This window comes from Malaya genurostris, chromosome 3 (genome assembly GCF_030247185.1).
Source record: "Malaya genurostris strain Urasoe2022 chromosome 3, Malgen_1.1, whole genome shotgun sequence".
Taxonomy (NCBI): domain Eukaryota; kingdom Metazoa; phylum Arthropoda; class Insecta; order Diptera; family Culicidae; genus Malaya; species Malaya genurostris.
This window is the reverse complement of record NC_080572.1, coordinates 135,581,437-135,608,146: the sequence shown is the minus strand read 5'-3', so window position 1 is coordinate 135,608,146 and position 26,710 is coordinate 135,581,437. Positions and strand designations below refer to the sequence as shown.

The following is a 26,710-nucleotide window of genomic DNA, read 5'->3' as shown; positions in this document are numbered from 1 at the left end:
CTAAGTTCAGGTTTTGCAATGACTGAGCGGAAACATATATTGGAGAAGCCAAATGAATGAAAAACCAACAGAAAAGATGATTTTTTGGTAAAAGGATACGCTCAGAGACAGGACTCGAACCTGCGTTCTTATGCATTCCGTGCATACGCGCTACCATTTCGCCACTCTGAATCTTGTTTTAGTCACTCTAAAACACCAGTCAGACACAATAGCGCGTACATACGCGTATCTTTTTCCAAAAATTCATCTTTTCTGTTAGTTTTTCATTCATTTGACTTCTCCAATATATGTTTCCGCTCAGTCATTGCAAAAACTGAACTTAGTTATGGCGGCTTTACGTAAAACAACTAAAATTAATAAATCGTTATTCGCTTTTGTTTTTTACCTTTTTTTATATATATAAAAAATAGGTATAGAATTCGCTCAAACTTTCGAAAAATTTTCCGAGGCCCGGAGGGCCGAATGACATATACCAATCGATTCAGCTCGACGAACTGAGCAAATGTCTCTGTGTGTGTGTGTGTGTGTGTGTGTGTGTGTGTGTGTGTGTGTGTATGTGTGTGTGTCTGTATGTGTGTTGTCAACTAAGAGGTCGAGATCTCAGAGATGGCTGAACCGATTTTGATCAAACTAGTCGCAAATGAAAGGTCTCCCCGTCACCCAGAACACTATTGAATGGTTTTGAGATCGGATGTTTACTTTTTGAGTTATTCGAAGTTTTATGTCAAAATTTTCAGTTTTTTGACAGTATCTGTCACAATTCACCTTGAAAACAGAATATGTTTTCAGACTTAGATTTCGCACGATAATACCTATTCAACAAGCCATAGATTGTTAAAATCCGTCCATTTTTAACGGAGATATCGAAATTTTTGTGTAAACGACTTTTCCCCCTATTCCAGCAGTAGAAGTTTTGAGCGCTGTCTGGCAAAGAAATGCTTGGGAGCAACGGAAAACACGATTTTTTATACTGTTACATACAATTGTTTCTAAGTACCAAAAAGACTGTGTACAGCATCCTTTTTCATGACAATTTGCCTCGGACCGATTTTAGCACGGTTCGTTTTTGGCAACACAATCGTTCGAATATGACATATATAAACCAGATGATGGCAGAATTTTTTCAATTATATTTCTTTAAACTACTTACAGCAATAAATGCTGGAAGAACATAACATCCATATACCATTCGAATCAGTTCGTCGAGATCAGCAAATGCGTGTGTGACAAATAATTTCACTCAATTTTCTCTGAAAATTTCTTTTCTACAAATTCAGATTCATACGAAAATTCGTATGCTCCCAAACAAAGTTCCTGAATTATGTTTGGTTCCAACCTCTGGTTCCGGAACTACAGGATGATATATGAAACGAAATCAAAATTGTGTAACTCATTCTTCTCGTAGATGGCTTAACCGATCTAAGATTCAAATGAAATCTAAGAATCATCTAAGATGCAAATGAAAAGTTTCAAGATTCTTTAAAACATCTTGCTCTTCAGTCAAATCCAACTTCCGGTTTCGGGGATTTATTTATTTATTTATTTATTTCTGTTTATGTCCATCGGATAAATGAATCTAAATGGACAGATTGGGTGGGAAAAAGCCCATTTGAGTTGAGTCTTGTTTGTCATTCTCATACGGGCGTAAAAACCACCATCTTTTAAAACAGTTACAGGAACAAAAACAAGAACAAAACAACTACAATAATCTTAAAACGGCTAACTACATACTAAATAAATAACGTAAAAAATAAATATTGTAAAACATTGTCAAAACATAATGGCACATCGTTTAATTTTACTAGCAAAGCGACTAGATGATTCACCAAACTCGAAGTGATCTTCAACTGCAGTGAACGTTCGAATACAAGCGGCTATCGGTTCATTATATACATACAGGGTGATTAGTATAAAAATGTCTATTCCACATAAATTAATCAGGTTTATCGGGTTAGCAGATTTGGATAGTCGATAAAAAAAATTAACTTTTTTCAGTTTTAGTGGTATTCAGTTGTCGATTCAGAAGGCACCTAAAAATTTAATATGTGCTATAATTTCTCAAAGATGTCTTCACTGATTTTCAAATATTTTGAAACAAATGTAAACTATACAGCTATTCAGGTGAATTTATCTGACTTCCGCCATACCGATTGTAGAATTCCGGTTCCAGTATAAAATCGTTTCTCAAAGCTCAATCGTTTTCTCTAAAAAAGCCTAATCAAATTTCAGAAACAAAAATTCAAATTAAAATAAACTTGTTTACAAAATAATTAATTTTATAAATACATACAAAAATTAATGAATTTTATCCAATTAAGCTTCAAAGTTGTACTCAAAACTGTAATTTATTCGTCATATGGCCATACGAATTGGTTTGGGTTATGCTGGTTCCTAAATACCGGCTCTTGAAGTACCTGAAATTACCGTAAACTCTAAAGTGGAACTTACATATCATGGCATGTTTAATCGATTATCACACTTCTAGATTTAAATTCGATTGTATTTGCAGTTTCGACATTACAGAGTAATGAGTGATTACAATCTCAAATTGTCGCTTAAAACGACGGTCATTAAAATAATGTAATGAAAACGACGGTCATTAAAATAATGTAACTGAAACCGAAGAATATTCATGCAAAAAACACATGCGGATTGATAAAAAAAGGTTTCATCTCTCTGCTAGGTGGATTAATCACGTTTTATTCACTATTATTCGAGAAATATACTGTTTTTCCAAAGTCGATGTACTGTTTTGCCTTTCTCATATAGAAAGGCTATACAATCACTGCAAAAACCGACTTTTGAACCGAGCCCCGCAGGGCCGAATGTCATATACCATTCGACTCAGCTCGACGAACTGAGCAAATGTCTGTGTGTATGTGTGTGTGACAAATATTGTCACTCACTTTTCTCGGAGATGACTTAACCGATTTTCACAAACTTAGATTCAAATGAAAGGTCTCATGGCCCCATACAAAGTTCCTGAATTTCATTTGGATCCGACTCCCGGTTCCGGAGCTACAGGGTGATATGTACAAAAATTTGAAAAAAAATATCACTCACTTTTCTCCGAGATGGCTGAATCGATTTTCACAAACTTAGATTCAAATGGAAGGTCTCATGGTCCCATACAAAGTTCCTAAGTTTCATTAGCATCCGACTTCCGGTTCCGGAATTACCGGGGGATATGCACCAAAAAGGGGGACATAATGCATTAAAAATGTGGAAAAAATGTCACTCACTTTTCTCGGAGATGGCTTAACCGATTTTCACAAACTTAGATTCAAATGAAAGGTCACACGGTCCCATACAAAGTTCTGGAATTTCATTTGAATCCGTGCGTGCTGCGAAATATACTGTATTTCCAAAGTCGATGTACTGTTTTACCTTTCTCATATAGAAAGGCTATACAATCACTGCAAAAACCGACTATTGAACCGAGCTCCGCAGGGCCGAATGTCATATACCATTCGACTCAGCTCGACGAACTGAGCAAATGTCTGTGTGTGTGACAAATATTGTCACTAAATAAATGTCACACTCGGAGATGGCTTAACCGATTTTCACAAACTTAGATTCAAATGAAAGGTCTCATAGCCCCATACAAAGTTCCTGAATTTCATTTGGATCCGACTCCCGGTTCCGGAGCTACAGGGTGATATGCACCAAAAATGGGAAAATAACGTCACTCACTTTTCTCGGAGATGGCTAAACCGATTTTCTCAAACTCAGATTTAAATGAAAGGTCTCATAGCCCCATACAAAGTTCCTGAATTTCATTTGGATCCGACTCCCGGTTCCGAAGCTACAGGGTGATATGCACCAAAAATGGGAAAATAACGTCACTCACTTTTCTCGGAGATGGCTAAACCGATTTTCTCAAACTCAGATTTAAATGAATGGTCTCACGGTCCTATACGAAGTTCCTGAATATCATTTAGATCCAAATTCTGATTCCGGAAATACAGAGTGATATGCATAAAAAATGTGAAAGTAATACATAAAAAATGTGATAATAATGTCACTCATATTACTCTGGGATGGTTAAACCGATTTTAACAAACTTAGATTCAAATGAAAAGTTTTATGGTCCCATACAAAGTTCCGAAATATCATGCGGATCCGACTTCCGGTTCAGTAATTACAGGGTGATGTATACCAGGAATGTGAAAACAATGTCACTCGTTTTATAGATTAGCATCACTTTTCTCATACGAATAGGCAACGCAAATGTAAGCACTAGTTTGGAAAAATGATGCTGACTATGTGACATAAACACTGAAGCATGCTTTTGTGAACTATTCTAATCAATCTGAATCAATTGGTGTCAAAATTAGTATCCGAAATTATTTAATAAAAGTATGAAATATATTTTCATGAGACTGTTATGAAAGAGGAGAAAAGCATTATCACACCACTAGGTGGATTAAGAAGGGTTTTTTTTATTTTTGCGCAAAATGTACTGTTTTTCGTCAAAAAATATACGAGGGTTAGGTATGCTGCTTAATACCAGTAGATGTAAGATGATAAGCTCAGTCGTTCGATAGTTTTGGGCTGCTTCGAATATACTCTTCGAGGGCACATTACGAAAGAGTAGACTCTATTCATCACTTAGGTGTTATATTCGACAGCAAACTTAGCTTATAGGTCCATATTCCATCACGGCTAAAGTATGAAACGTTGAGATTTTTGAAACGAAAACCGCTGGTTTTAATAACTTCTACACACTAAAAATTTTCTACTGCGCCCTAATTGGAAGTATTTCAGAGTTTGCTGTACAATTGTTGGGGCAGTATCACGACGTGAAATGCTACCGATTGGAACGCATCCATAAAAGCTTTGTTCGATACGCACTAAGGAAACTACACTGCACAGTGGTCCAGATCCACAATTTAGGGGGACAAAAATATTAGTGGCTTAGCCTTATACTTTAGAGCTATGATGTCTTCAAAACAAATGATCAGTGAAAGATAAGCCATATTTTGAAGCATATGGTATTAGGGTGGTTCTTATTATTAGGGTGATCCAAAAATAATTTCCCGTATGTGTTGAGATAGAGGACTGCATCCTTCGGCAAAATAGTAGGAAAACTTATGTCATGCAACTTTGCCGAAAACTTTATTTTAGTATCTCTAACGGTTTTAGTGTTACAGCTATTTTAATAGAGCAACTTAGGGTGTTCCTAGAAAAATCAGATTGTTTGCTCTAGCTTTCTTAATTTTCACTTCTCGATTTTGGTGTCTTTGAATATCTTTTAGAGTTTGTTGAAACCATTTTTTCAAGAATAGCGCATTCAGGTAGCGTTTCCTGAACCGAAGTTATGAGCAAAACTCGTTCCAAAACAGATCATTTTTAAACTGCTATATCTAACATTGGAGCAGATGAAAAAAAAATCGGTTTCTTTTATTCGATAGAAAATACTTTCGAGCATGTTTATAAAAATTTTCGGCAAAGTTGCTTGATATAAGTTTTCATACAATTTTGCCGAAGGATGCAGTCCTCTATCTCAACACATACGGAAAATAATTTTTGGATCACCCTAATAATAAGAACCACCCTAATACCATATGCTTCAAAATATGGCTTATCTTTCACTGATCATTTGTTCTGAAGACATCATAGCTCTAAAGCAGGGGTTCCCAACGTGGTCGATATAGATGGGGTCGATGTCCTTTTTGCGGGGGTCGACGTAAACATAAACTGACTGTGGGGCAGAGATGGCATTTCACCAGAGAGATACACGCTAGAGTCAGATTTTTGCCACACCGAGGATGAAAAAAACGAAGCACCGCACAAAGAGCACCGCACTTCTTCTCAGTGTCGAATAAACAGCATTTGAGTGTGTGCTTGTGGTTAAAGCAGCTGGCGCGAGTGAAACACATTCTCTTCGCATGAATCGCTCACACGCGCTCTCGTCTAAATACACCCAAGTGACCACAGGCGCGTGATGGAGAGCGAACACTTCTGTGAACTTCAATTAATAGAGAGTAGATCTGACCTTGCTATGAAAAATTTGCAAGGAAAACCGAAAATTTTACGATAAATTGTTTTATTTTGCTGATTTTGCGTGTCCACGCTTCATCTACGAAAACCATACAGCAGAGTGCTCACCGGCGTGTACACCTCTGTGAAAGTATCTGCATCCATCTCAGAGAATTTATTAGCTAATGCTCTAGCACTTTGGTGCGATTCAGTGGAAGAGGTAAAAGGAAATAAACAAACGCACTCATGATGCGTGCACACTTACACAACAGTGGTGTATAAATGTGAAAGAGAAGAGCTCTCGTTGAAGTTGTCAGTGCGAGGGGAGAAATTTTGCTTGCTCTTCGTCACACAGAGGAGATAGACATCTCTGCTGTGGGGGTCGACGAGGTCTTGAAACCGACCCCCTATTGTTTGATATAAGTTGTTATTTGAAATATTCATGCTAAAAAAGTTGTGTTTATTTGACCATCCGAAGAAATTGGTAAGTATTTTACATCAATATTAATAAAGCAAGAAATTGAATTTTCAAATGAATTTGTTACTGGGGGTCTGAGGTCTAAGTTTATTTTAGTAAAGGGGTCCATGACCCAAAATAGTTTGGGAACCCCTGCTCTAAAGTATAAGGCCAAGCCACAAATGTTTTTGTCCCCCTAAATTGTGGATCCGGACCACTGTGCAATGGAACGACCCATTCAATTTGACACCGTATATCGATAGATGTAAATTCACTTATTCATTTATTTGGAGCAGGGAAAAGCCCACTGGAATTGATACTTATTAAAAATCTCTCTCCAGTAGGCATACAACCTCCTCATCTTTTGTACCAACAGATAATTACATCCAAATGATACATTATTTAATTATAATAAAATACAAGGTACACTTACAAACTAACATAATATACTTAGAACTCACAAACTTGAATACAAATATACGAATTATAAGTAATGTCATTCTTAGGTCAAGTTCTTGAAAAATACTATAAATGAGCGTCTGAGAGTAGTACGAGACAGATTAAAATCGAAAATAGTATAACAACGATTAAATATACGAATCATGCTTGATACAGGTTCGTTCTTCGCATAATTCGTTCTAGCAAACTGGGGGACAAGAAAAGGGTTATTCCGGAGAGTTCTACGTCTGATATTTATATCGAGTTGTCCGAGAAGGCTGGAGCAGTCGATGTTTCCCAGAATTAAATGGGTAACAAACATTGCTTTCGAAATATTGCGTCGATCACTAAGCAACTCAAGTCCAATGAGATTACATCTAAGTTCGTATCTGGGAAGGTTATGGGGATCTCTTCAAGGCAGCTGACGTAAGGCGAAACGGACGAATTTATGCTGCACAGCTTCAATGCGTTGTACCCCGTTATGGTAATAAGGTGACCACACAACTGCAGAAAACTCGAGAACAGAGCGAACCAGGGCAATATATAATGCTTTCAAGCAGTGTATGTTACTGAATGATTTCGTCATTCGGAAGATAAATCCGAGTTGTTTGCTTGGGAACGAATCCATGTTGGTCGGTGGATATGTACTGTGAGCTACAACGGTGCGTGAAATCCATGACAATCAGCTCAAACAATTTAGAAGGTGCACTTAATGACGCAATACCACGATAGTTAGAGATTATATGTTTATCACCTTTTTTGTGAACGGGGAATAATAGCGAGGTTTTCCAGATGTCTGGAAGTATGCCTGACGACAGCGAGCTATTGAAAACGTTGGCCAATAGAGCTGCGATACTGGGAGCACATTTTTTTAGCACAATTGACGGGATACCATCAGGGCCAGGATTCGATGAGCATTTAAGACGCTTGCACGCTTCGATCACATCACCAATCGATATAGTGTTCGGAGAGCCGACAGATGAAAAGCAAGGTACATACATTATTAGCGGCTTCAGCAATTGAATCGATGTCGAGTTTCTCGTCGCTGAAAACGCTGCTGAAGTGATCGCGGAAAAGACTACAAATACTATCAGTCGATTTTGCTTCAATATCACCGTTTACCATAGTTTTCGGCAGCCCACTTTGTTTTCTCTGTTCGTTAACATATTTCCAAAAAGTTTTCGAGTTGTTTTTTTAGATTATCCTGTGATTTCTGTTGATAAGCTTCAAATAACTGTTCATTCAAACGTTTGTATGTGCTATTTATCGCCACATATCGTGAATGAAGGTAATCAGTTCTATTTTTCGAATATTTTCTCAGAGCGGATCTTTTTGCAGTTTTCAATTGTTTGAGTCTCTCGCATGACCATTTAGGCTGAAGGGTGTGAGACTTTATAACTTTCGGCACAAATTGATCGATGGCATAGAGAAAGACGTGGCTGATTTTTTTCAGCAGCTTGATTGGCATCGCAATCAAAGAGTACGTCATTCCAATTTACGTTTGCTTTTCATGACACTTTAGCACATCCCATACTGCAAGTTGAGCGGTATGGGCAGCGCAACGCGTGCTATTGAAAACTACAGAAAGCGTTTCCTCGAAAACATCACTTTTTTCGTCGTCAATTACGACTTCACCACAATATTCTTCATCCTCGCAGTTTGGATCTTCGTTTTCTTTTTGTTCATTGAGAAAGCCATCAAAATCGTTGACATCATTTGCATTGCAATCCGAATCGGAATCACAGCAGTAGTTGTATTCGTTATCAAATTCTTTGAGAATATCCATTTCTTGTTGTGCTTCCATCGTTTTTTTTTTAAATTCTTTGACGGAAGCACACATATTAGCGCCATTATCATGTGTTATAGAACATACCTGGTCATAAATTAAACTAAAGCGATCCATTACTTCACGGATCTCTTTCGCCAAACTCTTTTGGTCTGGCTGTGATGTAATTCTTTCATAGCTGAAATGTTTTAAATTTAAATGTTTATTAATATTAGATTATTTAGTCATACACGGATGAAAATCATTACGAAATTATTTAAATCAAGAAACAGGTCTTCTCATGAGACCTAATTAATATAAATTTTTAGGAAGATGAGTTATTGCTCATAACATCATCAGCAATAGGTATAATCTCATAAGAATTTGATAATTTGAAATGTTTCTTTCTAAGTTCCTTGTTGATGTTTAACGTTGTATTTAAACTTGTTGATTTAAAAATAGTTGTGTTCACAGCACTGATATAAAAACTTACTGGCAACAATAAACAAGTTTAAATACAACGTTAAACAGTTATAGTGTTGCCAGTAAGTTCTTATATCAGTGCTGTGAACACAACTATTTTTATATCAACAAGTTTAAATACAACGTTAAACATCAACAAGGAACGTACTGTTCAAATTTTCTGTAGGAGATAGTTCGACTAGTCGACTTGGTTCGACTGCCGCCCTCTGATCACCGAAAGGTTACTGATGGGTTTAAATAAACAGTTAAAAAAATAGTTTAGCTGATCAGATGCCCACCTTAAACGCAGTTGATTGAAAGTTTTTTTTTAATTTGAATTCGATTTTGATATGATTGTGATGAAGAATTTTCTTGCCCCACACCTCTCTAAACATGCGTCTTTCGATCATGGTCGTTATAACAAAAAAAGGAAAAACAAAAATGTTATTTATAATAGGACATTACAATAAATTCTTTTCAATAATAATTAAAATTGATTGAAAGTTTTGTTTTATTCAAATCTAAAATTATTGCTCTGCGAAGTTTGCAAGGGTCCGCTAGCACTAAATAAATTAAACATCATGTTATCTCAAGAACAATCCTTCAGGATGTCATATAAAAATCGAATTTCATACAGTCTTCTATTATTATTATATATCAGTAGTTTAATACAGATTTTAAACGCAATTGGTTGTTCACCGGAGAACAATCATCAAATCACATGCATTGTCTTCTTTAATATCCGAAATGTTTCAAATTTTATTCCCTCTTTTGTGACCTCAAGACGTCCTATGTTTTTATACTACTCCACAGGGTTTATGATTTTACAAACGAAAATTTTTTAACCAGTTTTTGCTACTCTTTTGAAATTCATTTAACACATTTTTGTAGACGAAGCTCACATGGTAATTTGTTTTCAAGTAGATTCAATAACAAACAATGGTAATTTTTCAATGGCGGCCTTTGGTACCAGAACCTGAACTGCAAAAAGCAATACTGCAACAGCTAGCGAGCAGTAGATTAGATTGATTATGAAAAGACACCAGGTCGGATTGGCCTGTAAAATATTTTTTACAGTTTTAGTGCATATAACAATATCAACACTTTTCACCATTATATTTAGCCAGCAGATCGGAACGAGAATGCGAACAAACCATTTGACATTAAGATTATAACTCACCTAGATTGCGAACAACTATCTTTCCATTGACATAGTATTGGACATTTATGCCGAACAAATGCCGGTTATGACGTGACGCACTATCAATTTTAAGGTGAACCATACGTTTACTCATCTCATCTTTAACAAATTGTCGCATTATGGATGCAGTATCCGTTACCATCGAACAAATATTCTTTGAATTGACAGCGATTCCTGCCGCTTTAAACAATGGGTGAACTAACGTTTTAAAACTGGTTTTCTCAGGGAAAGAAAAGGGAAAGCTGTCTACTGCCACCAATTGTAAAATGCCCAAAAGAACTTGATGCCGATCAATTTCAACAATCATTTTTTTAATGTGGAACATTTGATTGAAAATATTTCTACGTATTGATTTGAATGTTCATAACCATGTATTTTTAATTGTATATCAATGAAATGTTGATTAATAGCTAGCAGTGTCCTATTTTGTCTGCAAAAAATCTTCGGCATACCGGAAGGAGTGAGCGATATATCAAAGGGAAAGCATCGCTCTGATTGGTCAATCGATGCTAAAGCGAAGCTGTTGGACGCACGCGAGTCTATAAATATTAGCAAAATTATAGCTAACGTTTCAGTCTTACGAGTAGATTGCTAGAGGTAGGTTGTTGCTAGACAGCAAGACAAAAAGTACCATAAAACGATTTGAAGCTTTAATTTGTATGCTCTGATCTTGTGTCATGCAAGTTCGGATGAAATTCTATGATATGTCGTTTCGCATGAGAAGTCGTAGTTGTCGACTACGGTAAATTTGGAGTGCATAAGATTAATATCCAATTTATATAAGATGAACTCGATTGATAATGAGAAAAAGTTTATCGCTTCAACCGAAATCGCAGAATGGTAGTAACGCTATAAAAATAACAAAACTTGAACACAAGCTTGGCGAAGAGAAGCTTTAATATCGATATCCGTATCGCAAGTGTGTACAAACATATAATTGCATACATTTGGGCTATTGATGTAATTTCGTCGGCTACAAAACAAATACAAATCACGACAAATAGAGTCTATATTCAGGGTTCGCGTGTTCGGTTTTGGATCCTAATAAAGATCAATCTCAGCAGACTCTCGTGCATTTGCGAATTCAAAAGTGTGACGATTGATTGAACTATTTGATTGTAGATCATTAGAAATTTTGGTTGCTTTGTTCCACATCAATGGCTCGAACAACCTCATGGGGCTGATCCTTGTAGTTTTTTGTTTTGCTTTGGGAACCGAAATTTGCGCCTCTGTATATGACAGACCAAGCATATTAAACACTTCATAATGTTGGCTATGGAGGTGACGCTTAAAGTTTGAAAACATAAATTTTTCTTGTGCGTATTTACAGCTCGAATCGGCAATGCATTTAAATTTCCCGTCGGCTTGTGATATCACTTCACGGATGCGATTAGTTTGCGTTTCCCTAACACGCTTCATTTTTCTAAACAATTACAACGAACTAACTTGGCTTGACTCACGATTCTGAATAGATGCAAATAATCGCATTGCCGAGCGAGTTAACTCTTTACAGACCCTGTCAGCTTGAAGCGATCTCAATCTTTAGTTCAGCAACGCCATCGCACGGCGTCTCATTCAACATGTCATGTCAATTGTATGGGTGCGCAGAGCTGCTATTTTGGCGCGTACGAATTTGACATTTCTCTCCCCTACTTCTATGTACGTGATTCGATGCGGACTCGCCTGAGTGCGCCATGGTCGCAAAAAAGGATGTTGCCAAAGATTTGTTCGGGAAATGTAAGAGCTGGATATCTTGTTAATATGATGTCTTTGCTCTTTATTGGTTCGGATACAACAACGAACATGTATCTGCAGAATTTGAGAGTCAGCGCTCAGTAACGAATGAAAGAGAAGATAAATGAAAGCAATTCAACTGTTGTGCTCCGCCGACCGAGTGTTGCTTGCTTCGATCGGGTGTTCGGTGGAAGCATACTTAGAAGTAAAACAAAACAAATAACTCACAGTAGGTAGAAAGACGCTCATTAGTCTTTGCCGATTGCAAATAGATACGATTATTTCTTTTTTTGGTTACGGCTATCAGAACTGCTACTTGTAATGTCTTGCTGCCAGACTGCAGTCATGACGAAGGTCGTCGGAGCAAGAAGGTGGTTTCGTGAGCGCACACTCTTTCGGAGAGGATGATGAAATTGAGATAAATTCGAGAAAAGAACACCAAACTAAAACTAAAAACATCATCTCGAAATCATGTGCAGCGTGTGATGAGAATGATCACAAATTTAAAAATTTAAGCCTAGATCAAAGAAAACAACTGGTGGAACGTTTGAAGCTCTGTCAACATTGTTTGGGAAGTCACCGTGTAGATCGAAACAGTTTTGTGAAATCGATGGTTGTAAAGAGTATCATAATAGCCTGTTACATACAAAGCCAAGTTGCTCAGTTCAACGAACAGTTTCTAAAGCAAAGTCTTGGCATTACATTCCATTTGTGGAATTTGGTCTTTCTGTTTCAACAGACTTGGCAGCCGATTCTTAGTGTACAGAATCATTGCATGCTAGTACTACGGATCCTACTGACACTAAGAATCCTTCCAGATCGGGGATCGAACATACGACAACTGGTTTGGAAGACCAGCGTCCTACGCATTGAACCGCCAACCTGGGACTAGTTTTCACTGGTGTTATCTTCGCTCACTGCTATAATCAGGAGAGTATTCTCTTTAAAGTAATTCCTGTCATTCTGTCACATAAAGGAAAGTCTATTTCATCCTTCGCATTTTTAGACGAGGGATCTAATATTACGTTGATGGAAGAATAAATCGCTGAAGAGCTGGAGTTGAATGAAAATGTCACTCCACTGTGCATTCAGTAGACAGGAAGTGTGACAAGAAAGGAGTCGTCCTCACGTGAGGTGCAAGTACGCATCTCGGGCACTCGTTCTCAAAGCAAAGTCTTGGCATTACATTCCTTTTGTGGAATTTGGCCTTTCTGTTTCAACAGACTTCGCAGCCGATTCTTAGTGTACAGAATTATTGCATAGCTAGTACTATGGATCCTACTGACACTAAGAACCCTTCCAAGTCGGGGCTCGAGCATACGACAACTGGCTTGTAAGACCAGTGTCCTATGCATTGAACCGCCAACCCGGGACTCGCACTCGTTCTCAGCAATACACTATTTTAGGTGTTCGCACGGTTCCCTGTTTTGACCTTCCTCATCAATGCTTAGATTACGATAAGCTAGCCAACAGATTTGCTCACCTGAAGTGTCTTCCAGTTAGTAGTTATTCGAATGCAATGCCTCGGATTCTCATTGGTTTGGATAATGACTTTAGACAAACGTGAAAGGCATTATTGTGAACCAGTTGCAGCTAAAACACGACTTGGTTGGATGATTTTTGGTTGCGAAAAAAAAGAAACACAGCAAACCCATCTTGTATCGATTCATATGTGCGATGGCACTGCATCGACGTACCAAGCAGATCTTATTAGATACCACAAGTCAAGATAATTCGAATGTGGGTTGCTATGGAAGAGTGATACTATTGACTTGCCAGATAGCTACGCAATGGTTACACGTCGTTAGTTTGCTTGGAGAAAAAAATCTGTAAAGATCAAACACTGAAACCGAAAATCTTAGAGCAAATTGATGAGTACCTGCTGCGAGGTTATGTCCACAAAGCCACAGAGAACGAAATGCGTAATTCGAAAAAAATACCTCGTTTGGTGTTTATCACTTGGTATTGTTTGTACACATATCGTGTAGGACGCCGCAGGACGAGTAGGAGATGTATCTCTGAACATAATATTATTTGCTGGACCAGATTTGTTGACTACGCTGCTAAGGGTTATGTTTCAGTTCCGCCAACAGCAGTACACTGCAGTAGGAGATGTTCGCAAATGTTTCACCAGTTATTGGTTAGGAAAGAAGACCGACAGGCGCAAAGGTTTCTCTTTCGTCCAGAGCCGGATCAAGCACCAACAGTTTATGTCATGAACGTTGTTATCTTTGGTGCGTCGTGTTCGCCGTGTCTGACACAACATGTAAAAAAACTAACGCTAAAGAAGCTGTACCCTGAAGCCGGCTGTCATCAATAACGCTTACGTTGATGACTTTCTGGATAGCCGAGATACAGTAAATGAAATAGTGCGAATCATAAAAGATGTGCGATGCGTTTTCGATAAAGCGGAATTTGAGATACGGAACTGGCAGTGAAATTCTCAGGAAGTTCTTCGACGGATCGGGGTCGACGTTAAACAGCAAAGCGTTTTTCAATAGAGAAGTCAACATTAGCAGAGCGAGTGCTTGGAATGTAATGAAAACCCAAAGACGACTTATTTGTATTCGCCACGCAGTTCCGTGAAGATCTTCTACCGTTATTATCCGGTAACGTCGTACCCACCAAGAGGCAGGTTCTCAGGATGGTGTTGAGCAATTTTGATCCGCTCGGCATCGTAGCTAACTACACAGTGCACGGAAAAATACTAATACAGGACGTTTGGAGATCCGGTGTAGATTGGGATGACCCAATCAAATGTGAAATTTCGAAAGTTTGCAGCACTGGGTGAATTTGAATCAAAATGGGAGAGGAGCCCCAAAGCAAATTTATAGCGACAATGGAACAAATTTTCGGGAAGCTTCTTGCGAGCTTGCAGACTTGATTTTTGCTATCAATAGGAAGCTAGCCCCAGTTTTCACCAAAGCGGAAACTGAATGGTTATTTAATGCTCCTTCCTTCCCCCACATGGGCGGTGTGTAAGAGAGAAAGGTACGTTCAATCAAAGATGCGTTGAAATCTCTTCATCATAAACATCACTTGAACGACGAGGAATTGAAGACTTTTTTTTATCGAAATCTGAGATGATAGTAAATTCGCACCCTCTAACCTTTGTACCGATAGAAGATCCATCTGACGAAACCCTGACACCAAATCACTTTTCACTCATGAGTTCGAGTGGCGCCAACGTATCTATAAGAATATCCATACAGGGAGAAGTACCGCTAGAGGTTGATGCAACATCTGTTCAACCAGTTTTGGAAGGGTTGGATTAAGGGTTATCTGCCCACCATAGCGCGCAGAACAAAGTGGTTTACGACGTGCGTCCGCTTCAGGAAGGGGAACCGGTGGTCATTGTAGACGAAGCAGTACGTAAAGACTGTCCCAGAAAGTATGGACGCAACAAAAAACCGCTGCCATTTCGCAATGGTTCAGAATCTGTCAATTTTAATGGCTGCGTCCTGTTGTTTACACTCTTCTCTAACCACTTGTGCAGTTATTTATTGGTTTTCATTAGTTTGTTTCGAAATGCGTGGACTTTTAACAGAACAACGTCGAAAAATTGTGTGCAAATGGTCCACAGAACGCGGACTGTCACTGAGAAAGATAGCAAAAATGGAAGGAGTAAGTGAAAAAGCCGTGTGAAATGCAATCAGAAAGTTCGGTGAGGATAAACCGAAAACGGGTCGAAAAAAAGGTCCTGCTAACCCTTATTTGAATAAACGTATTCTGAAGGCGTTCGAGCAAAAGAAGGAGGTTTCAGTTCGGGATGTGCCCAAAAAGGTGGGCACTTCGAAGTCAAACGTTCTTCGTGCTAAAGAACGTTTGAATCTTCGAACCTATAAGAAGCAGAAACAACCAAAACGTTGTCCGAAACAAGAAGCAACGGTCCGGCCGAGGGTTCGAGAGCTGTACAATACGATTCTTGCTGGAAATTTGAACTGCATAATCATGGATGACGAAACCTCCGTGAAACTCGATTACAAATCCTTGCCGGGACAACAATATTATACGGTGCGAGAAGGACAAGTGTTAAACCAGTCCGTGACATCGATTGAAGTCGAAAAATTTAGTAAGAAAGCTATGGTCTGGCAAGCAATTTGTAGCTGCGGTAAGATTTCGAAACCCTTCATCACCACTGCTTCAATGAACAGCGAAATTTACATCAAGGAATGTTTACAAAAACGACTTCTACCCATGATTCGAAGCCACAAGGATCCTGTTGTCTTCTGGCCAGATCTTGCTTCTTGCCACTACTCGAAATCAACGGTAGAATGGTATACTACCAAAAATGTCACTTTCGTCCCAAAAGCAATGAATCCACCAAACTGCCCACAACTTTGACCAATTGAGGAATTTTTGGCATTAACGAAGGCACATCTTAGGAAACATGTCTCGGCAGCCGAAACCATTCAACAGTTCGAAAAAGATTGGAACAAAGTGTCAAAACTTGTCGCCAAGAAGTCTACGGAATTTAATGAGGAACGTTCGCAAGAAGGTGCGCCAGTTGGTCTACAATGGCTAAGTAGGAAATGTTGAGAATAATATTCTGTTGTTGTAGTCTAATATTATCAGTATATCGAATAAATTTTGAATTTCTAACACTTGTGAATTATTTACAGCGAAATCAAAGTGCGTCCATACTTTGGGACAGTCTTTAATGGTTCATTGCGTTGTCAAGGTTTATCCCGAAAAGGATGGACAAGTAAGAAAGGGGGCTTTATCTGAACGGACTTATTTAATATCCTTAGTCTGGGTCCCATCGCATTGTTCAATTCCGGGCAATGAAAAGGCAGACTCATTAGCTAAGGTGGGCGCATTGGAAGGTGATAGTTACGAAGGATCAATGGATGAATGGATGAACGAGAGTCACGATTTCATTCGTGTTATGTCACGGCTCATTACAAATCACTATACTTTAAACGCACATCTCCGGCCTGTGGGGCTCGCGGAGAGCGGTCTTGGCACCTGTGGCGACGGTTATCAGGACATCGAGCATGTCGTGTGGTCGTGCGTGGAGTATCGCGACACCAGGACATAGCTTCTGGAATCCCTCATGGCCCGAGGTAGACCGCTTGTAGTTCCGATTTGGGATGTGTTGGCGAGTCGGGATAATTCTTATATGCTGCTCATCTATAGGTACTTGAAAAAAACATCAATTTACAAGTCTAATTTATTGTTGTGTCTTCCTAAAAAAGTCTTCACCTTCAGGTTCGATTCTAACAATCGCTCGATCCTGCCCATCCTATGACTATCCACCACCATCATCGGCATTATCTTAATCTTTATTATGTCACTAACCTATTCGCCCCCTTCTTTCCCGCCTTTCCACCATCTCTGCGGTCAACTAATAAGCTCTTTATGCCGATTCTAGCTCGTTTTGCTCTCCTCTCCGCTTTTAAATTCCATTTTCTGCATCATTTACTTCTCTTTGCTTATTTTTTTCTCGTCTACAAAATACCAACCAACTCATCGAGGGTTGCTCTTGACCAGCAAGCACTCAACGAGTTTTCATGATCTGGGGGTGCCTGATAAGTGCCAACCTACCATTGCCAACCATAATATGGAAGCAGGATACCTTAGAGTAGATCATTTTACGCAAATTCGACATCACCACTATTATTAAAATTATTCTAGTTTTAAGAAAATATTTAATTAAAATTAGAAAATGCTCTCGGCATCTTAGAGCAGTGTGCCTTCGAAATTAGATTATTTAAATAAAAAAAAAACAAGTCTACAGCCGGAAATAGATTTTATGCTTGACGATGTGAATTAATATATTGCCAAAAAGTTGAGTCGATTTATTTAGAACCCATGATTACAATTTTCGCATCGTAAATATTCAAAATAAAACATGAGCCAATAGTGGAAAACAGTTTTAAATATATTAAGACTAAATTATCTTTATTATTATAAAAAACGAAATTATTATAAAAAACGAAATTCTAATGTCTCCTAATTTTTTATTGTTTAATATATATATATATATATATATATATATATATATATATATATATATATATATATATATATATATATATATATATATATATATATATATATATATATATATATATATATATATATATATATATATATATTATCATATCATGTTTTTAACATCAAACATACACTTTTACTATTTCAGGAACTTACGGATGATTATCTCTTCATAGCTTCTCGTCAATATTTACATTTGCGTCGCAATGGCCAAATACTCGACATCAACGCTCCTCCACCCGTGTGCCGTAATCCACACACAATTTCTGCGGCATATGATTTGTTAGTTGCCTTGTGTCAGAATTGTCTCGAAAATATGAAAATTCTTGTTAAAATTTTGCTCGATATGTTTTTCACGGATATCGAGCCACTGCGTGAGTGGGAATACTTACCTCCGGTGGGACCTCGTCCGACGCAAGGCTTTTGTGGACTGAAAAATGCTGGTGCTACCTGTTATATGAATTCTGTGTTACAACAACTTTTCATGGTGCCATCATTGAGAGTAGGAATATTAACAGCACAAGGGGCTTCGACTAATCCGAATGAGGATTTTAGTGGAGAATGGGATTCTCACGTGTGTTAAAATAAACTTGAAGTTATTTTTAAAAATAATAATAACAGAACATTTTCTTTTTAGCAGGTACAAGAAGGTGATGATGCAGCTCAAAAAAACTATCACGTAGGAATTTTAAAGCACGTTCAAGCTATTTTCGCTCACCTTGGCCATAGTTCACTTCAGTACTACACTCCGCGAGGATTATGGAGTCATTTCAAGTAAATGTTATTGACATTTTCAGTAAGACGTATAATTATTCTACGTTCTATCAAAATTTCTGTATACATAGCATGCGTGAAATGGTAATGTATTGATGAAAAAAATCATATTTTCAGGCTTCAAGGGGAACCGGTGAATCTTCGAGAGCAACAAGATGCAGTAGAATTTTTCATGTCCCTTTTTGAAAGTTTGGATGAAGGTTTAAAGACGTTGGGCTATCCACAACTCATGGGTACTACGCTAGGTGGATGTTTCAGTGATCAGAAAATTTGTCAGGATTGTCCACATCGGTATAGCAAGGATGAGCCTTTTAGTGCTTTCAGTGTAGATATTAGAAATCATAGTTCGCTTACTGACTCTCTTGAACAATATGTTAAAGGAGAAATTTTAGAAGGCGCGGATGCTTACCATTGTGATAAATGTGATAAAAAGGTTTGTATGCACACCAATGATGAATTATATCGAACATATTTAGATTCTTTTTTTACATTCCCAATGATAAACAGCTATAAATACGAATAATCTTAGATGAGTGTTGGAAAAAATCTATTAATGTTGTTAATTTGGTTTTTATAATCTGTGTGTAGGTGGTGACCGTAAAACGGTTATGCGTGCGGAAGCTGCCACCGGTTCTAGCTATTCAACTTAAGCGATTCGAATATGACTACGAGAGGGTGTGTGCGATAAAATTTAATGATTACTTTGAATTTCCTCGTTGGTTAGATATGGCACCATATACAGGTAATAGATTAAAAATGTTTAGAGCATACAAGTATTTCATTTACAACTCTTTGATCAGTCTCGGGGTTGGCGAAAATCGAAGGCGAAGTGATAGACTTAGATGACAACAAACCAGAAGACTCAACTGAAACTCGTTTCCAGTTAACAGGCATCGTTGTACATAGTGGGCAGGCGTCTGGTGGACACTATTTCAGTTACATACTACACAAGTATTTTGATGTTGTAATGATAGCGACGTTTAGTTCTATATTAGGCTTCTTTTAGGTCGCCAGATGGTTTTGAAAAGTGGTATAAATTTGATGATGGTGAAGTTTCTGAATGCAAAATGAACGAAGATGAAGAAATGAAAGCACAGTGCTTTGGTGGAGATTATATGGGAGAAGTTTATGACAACAATTTGAAAAGAATGCAGTACAGACGTCAGAAAAGGTGGTGGAATGCATACATGCTCTTTTATACTCGGCGCGACCACACAGCATTGACACATATTAATTGCATCGAGCAACTGTCATTAGCAGAAAGCAAGCATTGCATATTACCAATGCCAGAACCAATAGAACGAAGCGTAAGGTATAGTAACAAGCCTAACAGTGTAATTTGCCCGTAGTATTTTTATTTGTTTACATCACAATCGACAAAATGTGTATCAAAATTATAATAAGAGAAATCGGTTGATTCCACTGCATAGTGGTCCCAATCATATCTTGACATGCGTTTTTTATTTGTGCTTCAGGGGTATATTTTGGATCTATCATGTCTTCAGAAGAATTTCAATTTGATGTAGTCCGCTTCTTTTGATATAATCAAAATTGTATTAATACACCTACAAGTGAGTTTAAAAAATTATTCTACACACAAAACGAGAAAAAAAAACCATACAGCAAAGCAAAGTTGTAGATCATGTTTAAACAAAAAAAAACATGTCGCAGACATGAACACTTTAAGATGCATGAACACTTTAAGATGACACCATTGCGTCGAGATATGATATATTGTTTATTGGGGACCCCCAAAATCAATTTTTTCCATCATAACTTTTTTCAATGAATTTTTTCAAATGTTCTACAATTATATTTTAATTATCAAAATACATAGCTTTTCGAAGGTTGCATAGCAGTTTTTAAACTAAAAAGTTTTTTTAACAAATTAATTGCAATAAAATACATATTCAACTATCAATATTTCGAAAATGTGGAAATATGTGGAATCAATTTCAACAAAGCTTGAAAGTATGGTAAAACACTATTACAGGGTGGCAAGCGGCCGGGAAAATCTGGAAAAAGTCGGGAATTTGGTGTCACCGGGAAAAACCGGGAAAAGTTGGAACTTTAGTGAAAAACCAGGAAAAATATTACTAGCTCACATATGAGTAACAGTTGTTAGCAAAATGATTTTTTTCAACAAATGAAAAGGCGGAGACAACACCCAATTTTGCGTTTGAGCAAGATGTTCAGTAAAAGTGCTGAAACAACTTATTGTCCCATACAGGTTCTATGTTAAACATTCCATTGAAAATTTAAATTTTAAATCAATCATTAACCATCAGAGATTTCTTAGTTGTTATCGATAACAGCACAATGAAGGCGCATTTTGAAAAATGAGGATAATTTGGATGCTTCTGTTGGTTTTTTTTAAGTTTTGGAATAAGTATTCAACACACTGGAAAAAATTGTTGGCTAAGTCTGAAGGTAACATAGGAAAAATTTTCACATTTTTAAGTTTGCTAATGATTGCTCTTGTTTCAACACAATTTGTCTCAGTAATGTCATCTTGAAACAATACTTGTGTTATGCGCATATTTCTGTGAGACTCACAAAATTGGAAGAGTTTTTTTTATAAATACGTTTATTTCATAGGCAATATACATAAGTTTTTCTTCGCCGTGGCATCCACAATACATAGTAGTTTAAACCTAATACATTTCGAATATCATATTAGTATGTTGGTACTCATTAGTTAATCTAAACACTGTTTTTATCAAGCGAGTTGCTATTTTAAATTACATCAAATAAAATACATTTATTTTGTACATGATCTTATAACTATTTCAGGTTTGTTTGTATCAGTTCACCACTTATATTCAATATCCTATAGTTGGCTATTGGTTGAACTCATGGAAGAGAAAACAGTCTAACATAAAATAAAATTTAAATTGGAACTCCAATGGATTTAATGAAATGATAAAGAAGTTTCATGTATGGAAGGTCACGACAAGCAAGAATGTCGCGAACTGGGACATTGGATAGTCTACCTTGGGTACGCAAGGAATTTATTAGTTGAGATCTGACATCACGAAACTCCACGCATGTCCAAACAACATGGTCAATATCGCGATAACCTTCGCCGCAAGCACAATGATTAGTCTCGGAAAGTCCAATTCGAAGGAGATGTGCATCTAACGTGTAGTGATTGGACATGAGTCTGGACATCACACGAATGAAATCTCTACTCACATCCAGTCCCCTGAACCATGCCTTTGTCGATATTTTAGGAATAATTGAGTGCATCCACCGACCCAGATCATCTTTATCCCAAGAAGCTTGCCAGCTGGCAAGTGTTCTTTGGCGAGACGCGCTATAGAATTCGTTGAAAGCAATCGGTCTCTCATAAATCTCACCCTCAATAGCACCACGTTTGGCTAAAATATCGGCTCTTTCATTGCCTGGAATGGAGCAATGAGCCGGAACCCAAACTATTGTGATTTGATAATTATTATTCAATATGACGTTCAGGCACTGCTTTATTTTGCCCAAGAAAAAAGGTTCATTTTGGCAAGCAGCGTTTGAGCGAATGGCTTCAATTGCACTCAGACTATCTGTGAAAAGAAAATAATGGTTTGGAGATAATGTGACGATTACACTCAAACTATAATGAACTGCTGCTAACTCTGCTATATAAACAGATGCAGGTTCTTGAAGCTTAAATGAGACCGAAACATTATTGTTGAATATACCAAACCCAGTAGCCTCTTCAATTCGTGATCCGTTCGTGTAAAATATTTTCTCAGAGTCAATATGCCTGAACTTACTTGTAAATATTTTTGGGATTTCCATCGAGCGTAGGTGTTCCGGGATTCCACGCACTTCGCGCTGCATGGATGTGTCGAAAAATAAAGTTGAGTCAGGGACATTTAGGAGGCTGACACGGATAGGAATATATCTTGAAGGGTTGATTTCCTGTGACATATGATTAAAATATACTGTAATGAATCTTGTTTGAGATTGAAGCTCAACTAGCCTTTCGAAGTTATTAATAACCAGGGGATTCAGAACCTCACATCTTATTAGCAGTCACGATGAAAGCTCCCAAAAACGATCTTTCAATGGAAGAACTCCCGCCATAACTTCAAGACTCATTGTATGTGTCGAATGCATGCAGCCTAAAGCAATTCGCAAACAACGATATTGAATTCGCTCTAATTTGATAATATGAGAGTTTGCAGCGGAACGAAAGCAAACGCATCCATATTCCATTACTGAAAGTATCGTTGTCTGATATAATTTTATAAGATCTTGCGGATGAGCACCCCACCAAGACCCTGTTATCGTTCGAAGAAAATTTACTCTTTGGTGGCATTTTGTTATCAGATACCTAATGTGTCCTCCCCACGTGCATTTGGAATCAAACTACACCCCGAGGTATTTGAAAGTCAAAACCTGTTGGATCATTCTTCCCATCATATGAAGCTGCAGTTGCGCGGGATCATGCTTTCTTGAAAAGACGACCAGCTCTTTTTTCTCCGCAGAGAATTCGATACCAAGATGAACAGCCCAAACGGACAATTTATCTAAGGTATCTTGCAATGGTTTTTGCAGATCAATAGGTTTGGATCCAGTAACTGAAACCACGCCATCATCTGCCAATTGTCTTAGTTTACATGGGGTTACGAGACAGCTGTCAATGTCGTTTACATAGAAATTATACAGGAGCGGACTGAGGCATGAGCCTTGCGGGAGACCCATGTAGCTAATTCTGAATGTTGCCAAATCGCCATGTGAAAAATACATGCACTTCTCTGACAAAAGGTTGTGCAAATAATTATTTATAACCGCTGGAAGTCCTTGTTGGTGGAGCTTGTCTGAAAGAACATCAATGGAAACTGAATCAAATGCTCCTTTAATGTCTAAAAATACAGAGGCCATTTGTTGTTTTTGAGCGAAGGCAATTTGGATGTCAGACGAAAGCAATGCAAGGCAATCATTCGTCCCTTTATTTCTTCGGAAGCCAAATTGAGTATCTGATAACAAACCTTTCGTCTCGACCCAAGTGTCGAGACGTCGAAGAATAATTTTTTCGAACAATTTTCTTATGCAGGACAACATTGCAATAGGTATATATGAGTTGTGATTGGAAGCTGGTTTCCCCGGCTTTTGAATGGCGATAACATTCACTTGTCTCCAGTCAGGTGGAACAATATTTTGCTCAAGAAACTTGTTGAACAATTCCAACAAACGCCTTTTTGCGAGGTCGGGCAGATTCTTCACCAAATTGAATTTAATTCTGTCCAACCCAGGAGCGTTATTGTTACAAGACATGAGTGCTATGGAAAATTTCATTATTGAAAAGGGGCTATCAATGGAATCATCATTTGAAGAAGACTCCCTAATAATGCATGCGTAGGAACAGAATCTGGACAAACTTTCCTCGCAAAATCAAATATCCATCGATTCGAGTACTCCTCACTCTCATTTCCTACGTTACGATTTCTCATTCGTCTGGCCGTATTCCAAAGAGTGCTCATTGAGGTTTCTCTTGACAAACCTTCCACAAAATGTCTCCAATAGCTGCATTTCTTGACCCGAAGTATGTTCTTGTACTTGGTTTCTAAATCCAAGAATTTTTCAAAATTCTGAGGAGTTCCTCCTCCTCGTTTTAAAAACGTCTTGAAAGCATTTTGTTTCGCGTGTTTAGCATCTAAGCACTCTTTGTCCCACCAAGGATTTGGAGGTTTTCTGTTAGACGATGGGCCAAGAAATCGTTTGGTCTGTGCTTGTTCAGCGGCCTCCAGTATCGAACAAACGAGGAAGTCATATTCTTCAAGTGGGGGGAGCTGTTCCATGGAATTTAAGATACTTGACATATTACTTTGGAATTTAATCCAGTCAATATTTTTTGTCAAATCATATGGAATATTAACTGAATTAACAATGCTTTTGTTACTGCTAATTGAGATGATGATTGGTAAATGATCGCTACCGTGTAAATCAGGAAATACTTTCCAGGTGCAATCGACTCGAATTGAAGTCGAACAAAGAGATAAATCTAATGCACTTGGACGTGCAGGAGGTCTTGGGATCCGTGTCATGCTACCCATATTTAGTACCGTCATGTTAAAATTGTCGCAAATATTATATATTAGAGATGATCTGCTATCATTGTAAACGGAACCCCACATCATTCCGTGCGAATTGAAATCTCCTAAAATCAAACGTGGAGCAGGAAGGGCTTCGACAATTTCATTAAGCTGTCGCTGTCCAACTTGAGCTCTTGGAGGAATATATACCGAAGCAATGCAAATATCTTTTCCTTTAATGTTTATTTGGCAAGCAACAACTTCTATACTAGAAGTCGAAGGAATGTTTAATCTATAAAAGGAATAACATTTCTTAATTCCTAAAAGCACTCCACCATACGGGGAGTCTCTATCGAGACGTATAATGTTAAAGTCATTAAAATTTAAGGCTATGTTCGATGTAAGCCATGTTTCGCACAAAGCAAATACATCACATTTTTGACTATGCAACAGAACTTTAAATGAATCGAGTTTTGTCATGATGCTTCGACAATTCCACTGCAGGACAGTGATTGAATCATTTGCGGCGGATGATAAATTATCCATCAAATGATACAAAACCTGAAAGCTGATAACTGTTTTAAAAAAGTTCTAGCTATTGGAAGGAATGCTGTTATGATGGTCTTTAGAGGTTCAGAAATATTGAATGCAGCGAAAATCCATTCTACAATTTCCGAAAATTTCAGTAATCCTGTTGGTGAATGTGAAATGGAGCCCACTGGATTATTGTCTTTTCTTGAGCTAGTTCCTGGATTGGTTTGTGAATTTGACAAACCAGGAGGCACAGTTTTTGGTTTTAAATTTGGCTTTTTAGCTTTAACACGGGGATCTGTTTTTGAAGGTGTAATTTTAGGTGTCTTTTTTGGTATTTTATGGTTTGGTAATCTCCTCTTAACAGACCCTTGAGGAGTGACAAACGAGGTATCTTCACTATTTCCGTCAGAGTCAGATTGCTCTGGCTCCGCAAGATTTGAAAAATCGTTTTCGGTTTCCAAAGGGGAGACATGTATGACCGTTTTAAGCATTTCTGCATATGTGCGCTTAGACCGTGCTTTTAAAGAAAGCTTCATTTTGTCTTTACGCAGCTTAAATGCAGCGCACACTGAAAGATCATCATGAGGACTTTCCCCACAATAAACACATTTTTCAACATCTTTATCGCAAAGATTATCCTTATGAGGCCCTTGACATTTGATACATTTGGACTTATTACTACAGTGAGTAGCTGTATGTTCGAATTTTTTACAGTTCGTGCAATTCATAACATGCGGTACGAAAAGCCGAACAGGAAGACGAATTTTATCGATATAGACATGGCTAGGCAATGCAGATCCGGCAAATGTTACGCGAAACGAATCTGAGGGACGATAAGACTTTTTTCCATTGACAATAGATGCTGAGTACAATTGTTTGCACTCGAGTAGCTTAACTCCCTCAAGCATGGAGTTTTTAAAACGGCCAACTCCATTTTTAAATAAATCATCTGCTGTCAGACTTGCTTCAGTCACAACACCGTCAATTTCTACCTCCTTCGATGGAATGTAAACTCGATATTCAATAGCAAATAATTTACAGGTTACAATATCGTTTGCCTGTTTCAAGTCGTTAACAACAACTCGAATTTTATCTCTATAAACCTTACAGATTTCTTTAACTTCAGAGAAATGTGATGTCAAATCCTTTGTAATTTGCATCAAGTTTAAAATCTTTTCTTTTTTTCGAAGATAGACTATCCATGGCCCAGTGGTACCCTGTGGATAATGTTTAGCCCTCGGAGTATTTAAACTCTTACTAGTATCCGGAATCGGATTCGGATGATCTTCCATGAGATCATCCATTACATTAATTTTTTTTTGTAAATT

The 26,710-nt window shown here is 37.7% G+C and overlaps 1 protein-coding gene across 4 annotated transcripts in view; it reads left to right on the top strand.

The window, feature by feature from the left end:
• The window catches only part of LOC131439381 (probable ubiquitin carboxyl-terminal hydrolase FAF), a 466,389-nt gene that overhangs the window by 107,693 nt on the left and 331,986 nt on the right, over positions 1 to 26,710 (top strand). For 3 of the 4 annotated variants that reach the window (XM_058610308.1, XM_058610311.1, XM_058610310.1), the window contains 6 exons: positions 18,188 to 18,613; positions 18,677 to 18,813; positions 18,931 to 19,246; positions 19,402 to 19,555; positions 19,614 to 19,764; positions 19,820 to 20,125. In XM_058610308.1, the coding sequence (XP_058466291.1) occupies positions 18,188 to 18,613; positions 18,677 to 18,813; positions 18,931 to 19,246; positions 19,402 to 19,555; positions 19,614 to 19,764; positions 19,820 to 20,125 (1,490 nt within the window). The remainder of the gene's footprint in view (positions 1 to 18,187; positions 18,614 to 18,676; positions 18,814 to 18,930; positions 19,247 to 19,401; positions 19,556 to 19,613; positions 19,765 to 19,819; positions 20,126 to 26,710) is intronic. The other variant, XM_058610309.1, reaches the window with a different exon arrangement.